The 5606-nt window shown below is 45.1% G+C and overlaps 1 protein-coding gene across 1 annotated transcript; it reads left to right on the forward strand.

The window, feature by feature from the left end:
- Positions 1–410: 410 nt before the first annotated feature.
- Positions 411–3260, forward strand: LOC103997872 (AP2-like ethylene-responsive transcription factor AIL5). Its single transcript, XM_009419201.3, has 9 exons — positions 411–703; positions 781–1093; positions 1178–1260; positions 1407–1415; positions 1516–1604; positions 1680–1753; positions 1821–1871; positions 1953–2029; positions 2123–3260. Exons 1-9 carry the CDS (start codon positions 601–603, stop codon positions 2704–2706), a joined length of 1383 nt encoding a protein of 460 aa, XP_009417476.2. The 5' UTR covers positions 411–600; the 3' UTR covers positions 2707–3260.
- Positions 3261–5606: the final 2346 nt, after the last annotated feature.

Here is a 5606-nt window from a genome sequence, read left to right on the forward strand (position 1 = left end):
GTACGACACGGCATGAGAGAGAGAGAGAGCGCATCGTGTCCCCTCTTCTCCCTGATTGCTTCCTCCGCAACATGCACACAATTCTTTCTTCGTATTCTCGCTGAAGACGAGTGGCGCCGAGATCCGCCAACCGGATTCGGATGATTGGTATGGAATCGGGTTCGGATCGAGTTATTTTGATGCGAAGTCGGATTGATCACAGTGCTAAAATCAAATGGAGTTCCATAGTATATAGTTTGGATTTGAATTGACTGCGGAACCGACCCAATAACGTCACCATTGATTGGCAACAGATCTACGAACAGCATACGCACGCCAGCTATTTGCTGAAGAGGCGGTCAAGAAGACCGCCGAAACGGCCCGTGAAAGCCTTCCACTTGCCCCCCCGACCTTTTTATCTTTGCTTTCTTTACATTTCAATCCCATCATAAATCAGTAGGATAACAGCAGTCCTCGTTCCTCGTGTTCTCACTCTGAGCCTCATCATCTTCCTCTTCCTCCCCCTCCTCGGTTTCAGCCTCCAGCTTTTGTTACCCTTCTTTCGTTCTTCAAAGCAACCATCTTCTCAGTCTTCCGATAACAACGCTTGTATTTGAAGCCATGGACATGGATGCTACACACAACTGGCTCGCCTTCTCCCTCTCTCAGCAACCCTGTTTCCTCGAAGCCTTCTCTTCGGTCGCCGCTCCTCCTCACCACCATGGTTTCTTTTGTTCTCCGCACCTCTCTGTTCCTCTATATTTCTTATATCCGTTGCATAAAGGAGCGACTTGGTTTCAGGTGGAATCGAGGGGGCGGAAGAGGAAACCAGCGCGGCGACGGAACTGGTGGCGCTGGCGAGCATGGGGCCGAAGCTGGAGGACTTCCTCGGGGGCCCGATGGGGCGTTACTCCAGCGCTGAAGACGCTGCCTCCCCCGCCGAAGGCGTCTACGACTCCGACCTGAAGACCATCGCGGCCGGGTTCCTGCGCGGCCTCCCGGTGGAGCAGCAGGAGCCCCACTCGGCGAAGGAGGCTGCGCCGAAGGTGGAGTCGAGGAAGACCACGGCGGACACCTTCGGCCAGCGGACCTCCATCTACCGCGGCGTCACTAGGTAAAAACCGAGAGAAGTCGCTGGACTGGGCGATATGGGAAGGCAAAGTTTCTTTGTTGACACCCGGACGGGTATTTTGGGCAGGCACCGGTGGACTGGGAGGTACGAGGCGCACCTGTGGGACAACAGCTGCCGCCGGGAAGGGCAGAGCCGCAAGGGCCGACAAGGTACGCCGGGGCAACACTAACGTGAACCTCAAGTACACTTTAGATTTCTCACCACTCCTACCTGCTAACATGCGCCCCATTCCACGTCGCTGTTGCTCAACGTCTCGGGCTGGCCGTGCTTTTGTCTTCTTGCTGCCCCTTCGCAGTCTACTTAGGTGCAGTCCTTTTTGTTCTCCTCCATGCTTTAATTTTCCCGCAAATAGATGTAACGTTCAACGTATTTATAGTCGTGATCTTTTTGGTATCGTCGCGAAGGTGGGTACGACAAGGAGGAGAAGGCGGCAAGGGCGTACGATCTCGCAGCTCTCAAATACTGGGGTCCGACGACCACCACCAACTTCCCTGTAAGCTAACCGGAACCCTAGTGTTCTCTGCAATACGTACGTCCGATGTGCGTGACCGTGTTGTATCTGTGGTAGATCTCCAACTACGAGAAGGAACTGGAGGGGATGAAGAACATGACTCGCCAAGAGTTCGTCGCCTCCCTCAGAAGGTGGCCACAATGCTGATTGCTTGTTTGTATACTTGATGCTGATTCTTGGTGGTTGTTGTTGTTGCAGGAAGAGCAGTGGGTTCTCCAGGGGCGCCTCCATCTACAGAGGGGTCACCAGGTCTGTTTCTGTAGGTATTAGACTTGATCGAATACATCAATCCATATATCAGACTACAAATGGTTGTAGATGTGTTTACAGACACCATCAGCATGGCCGATGGCAAGCGAGGATTGGAAGAGTGGCGGGCAACAAGGACCTTTACCTTGGAACCTTCAGTAAGTACTGCAGCTGCACGGCTTGGTATAAGAAGACGTTAAGCACCAGAACGGGTGGTGGATGAAGAATGGATTGGATTTTGGTGCATTCAGGTACGCAGGAAGAAGCGGCGGAGGCGTACGACATCGCGGCGATCAAGTTCAGGGGCCTCAATGCGGTGACCAACTTCGACATGAGCCGCTACGACATCAACAGCATCGTTAACAATGATCTCCCCATAGGTGGACTCTCCGGAAGGCCGTCGAAGGCCTCGGAGTCGTCGCCGTCATCTTCTTCGGATTGCATGAGCGTCGATATGAAGCATCAGCTGCACCATCAGGACCCTTCGGCCTCTTTCGGGGTTGCCACCATCCCCATGAAGCAGGACCATGACTACTGGTCCCTCCTTGCTCTCCACCATCAACCCTCAGGCTTTGGTCTGTTCTCCTCCGGCGATACTATGGACTTCGCTACTGCTACTTCCAGCAAGGGGATGTTAGAGCACCAGCAGGAACAATCTCAGAGCAGTAGCTGCTCTCCCGTTCCTTATGCCACCTATGTTGCGTGCGGAGGTGGTCATAGTTACGAGGGTTCCAACATCATGGGGGGTTGGGCTGCACCGCCTTCGTCCTACCAACAGCCGGCTTCCAAGCCACATGTGGCGGCCTTTCAGTCTGCCATCTTTGGGATGGAATGATGCGAATGGGGAGGAAGCGAGACGACAAACTCACAGCAGCTGCTTATGCGATAGACAGTCAAAGTTAGGGAGACCTATGAAGCTGATATCAACTGACACACTTACACAAAGGAGGGAATGGGAGGACTGACAGAAGACTAACAAGAGATTCAAAGTTTTGTTCGTGGTCATGCTCAAACCTTCTTTTGCTTTCTTCTTCTTCTTTTACTGACATGATTCCGCACTGCCATCATCATCTTCTTCTTCAGTCTCGACGGAAACAAGTACCTTTTGTAGCTTTATCTTTCTCCTTTTCTAGCTTACCGCTGGGCAAGCGTAGAAACCATGTCAAGCTGCGTTCCTAGGGTTGTGTGTTCAGTATCAGATGACTGCAATCTCCATCGAGACATTTGACTGGGCTAATCAAACCTTGAACTTGCATAGGATGCCCTGCTTCGAGTCATTAAAGCATGTCTATTAGAGATTCTTGTTGTTGGCCGTGGGATGACACCCCTCACATGTTGCTTACTGGAAGGCTAAGTTATTTAAGTGTGATGATTTGGGTTTTGGTGCGAGTTTAGACTGTGGTGTTGCTGAAATCTTTTCATGCACACTTAGTTCATGATGCATGTCCAGTGACTCCTGCTGCAAACTAGTTCATTGCTAGTGGTTGGGTACAGCTAAAAGGGCAATTCAATCATTAATTATACTCTTAACACGTCAATTACATCGATTCTTGCGTCTGTCATTGGAGGTCAAAGGCATCACCCCATAATCCAAGCTGTCAACCAATCAAGCTAGAGGAAAAGCATGAGAACACAAAGCATATTGGTGACATCATGAACCCTTGTAGTTTTTAGCCTGCTGACCAAGCCATATGAATCACATAGACTCTCTCTCTCTCTCTCTCTCTCTCTCTCTCTCTAAAGTATAAATTCTGTCTGCCATTGTGAGTTTGTGCTTTAACATGGTAGAGAAAGAAGAGAGGCTTATACTAATATCACTTGAGGAGATAAAAACTCTTTTATATTTGCCACTAAGACCATTAATTAGGGCTTCTCACAATGCCAAGAGGCCATTGAGTGAATGAAGGAGACTGTTCTTTGACTCTCTCTCTCTCTCTCTCTCTCTCTCTAGGATCATAAAGTGTGGGAGACAACATCTCATGTAAACTCACCAAATGCTGTCATCTTCTACTGAACGATGGGCCCACTGGATTCAGAAAGAAGAAGACTTTCATTACATGAACATGCACCATTTGATGCTAGTTTCTCTCTAATGGCTATTAACTTACACTATCATTACCCACACCATCTCCAACAAATATTATTAATTCCACCCTATTTGGTTAGTCAATCAACACACATAGAAACTTCTCTAAAGCATGATTAAATCCATTGAATCACATTTTTCAGAATGCATCAAACACATTAAAGAATTTGGAGGAATCATATTGTGAAAGCTTTGGACAGCATATACCTGTGGTCTGAACATATGTTTCAAACAGAACATAATATTGTTCAGCCCAAGTATTACTTTTATTTTGTATCCAGCCCACCTATTTTGGGCCCATTATGAGATCATTATGGTTTAACAGCTTAGCATGCATATATTATGAGATCACATGCATGTATCACTAGCCTCCTCAGTCCCCTTGACATCTAAAACAACCCTCTCTCTCTCTCTCTCTCTCTCTCTCTCTCTCTCTCTCTCTCTATATATATATATATATATATATATATATATATATATATATACATACATACATACATACATACATACATACATACATCACTTAAAATTTTATAAATCAATAACAAGCAATTTGACAATGAGAAAGTAATATTATGACTACAATATTATTAATTCTCATCAAGCAAAGGAGTAATTGTAAATAGACATGTAGGATTGATCTTGTGGTGAGCATGTAGGTTTAGCTATTGGGTGTGGGGTTCACAATATACCTAATTTCAAAATTCATTTAATAAATATCATAATTAGATATAAGAGGATGGAATGGGCACAAGATTTTATGAATAATACAATTTTTATAATTTTGGAAGAATGAATTTCTAAATCGATTAACCATTAAAGATATAGATATATCTCTTATTTACTTATAAGTACCATAATCTAACTAATTTAAGTAGATTGGGTAGTCGCGACTATTGATAAAAAAAAAAAAAAATTCAACATACATACACACATAATTATTTTATCTTTGTGAAAAGATTGTGCTAAGGATTAGAACAATGCTTAAATTGATACAACACATCACACATCTTCCCTTCTTATTCCCTTTTTCTAGCCACACAAACACATGTGGGAGTAGCAACTAAAGGAGCCAAAGAGCATTGATTGAACCCACTGTTTTTGCCATCAATTGAACCTTATCATCTTCATCCTCCTAACTTGTTCAAGTGGACTTCCAACCTCCATCAATGGGTTTGAATGACTCATGACTCATGTAACTCGGTCGAACGAGTGTCCACCACTCTTTCGAGATTTTTATTCCCTCAACAAAAGGACAAGGAAGAGGATTGATTGCAAATGATTAAACATGGTGCCATGAGTTGGAAGAGTCTTCTTGGGATGGTGACAAGGTGAAAGACTCCATATATAGGCAGTGAGATTACCAAATACCAAGTAATGGTTGGCATTTGTCATTGTCATACAACGTGTTGTTTCTTGATGCTCCAAACTTGGATTAATAGATGATTAAGACACGTCGATGGAGGGATGACATAGAAATATTTGTGGTCATTGTCAATTGTATCGTTTGTGTTGGAAAGATGCATGAAATATAATATATTCTATATGGTTTATAATTGGAGACGATGTCCCACATAAGAGAATTTAATTTTATTAGATATTGGCCATCTTCATCGATACAATTACATTCTCTCTCATCTCTCCTTTAG

Source organism: Musa acuminata, chromosome BXJ2-9 (genome assembly GCF_036884655.1).
Source record: "Musa acuminata AAA Group cultivar baxijiao chromosome BXJ2-9, Cavendish_Baxijiao_AAA, whole genome shotgun sequence".
Lineage (NCBI taxonomy): Eukaryota > Viridiplantae > Streptophyta > Magnoliopsida > Zingiberales > Musaceae > Musa > Musa acuminata.

Excerpts from the sequence above, each read along its gene's own strand:
- LOC103997872 (XM_009419201.3), top strand. The coding sequence starts at position 601 with ATGGACATGGATGCTACACACAACTGGCTCGCCTTCTCCCTCTCTCAG. Across the intron at positions 1,754-1,820 it reads TTCGTCGCCTCCCTCAGAAG|GAAGAGCAGTGGGTTCTCCA; the intron begins GTGGCCACAATG and ends TTGTTGTTGCAG. Across the intron at positions 1,872-1,952 it reads ATCTACAGAGGGGTCACCAG|ACACCATCAGCATGGCCGAT; the intron begins GTCTGTTTCTGT and ends ATGTGTTTACAG.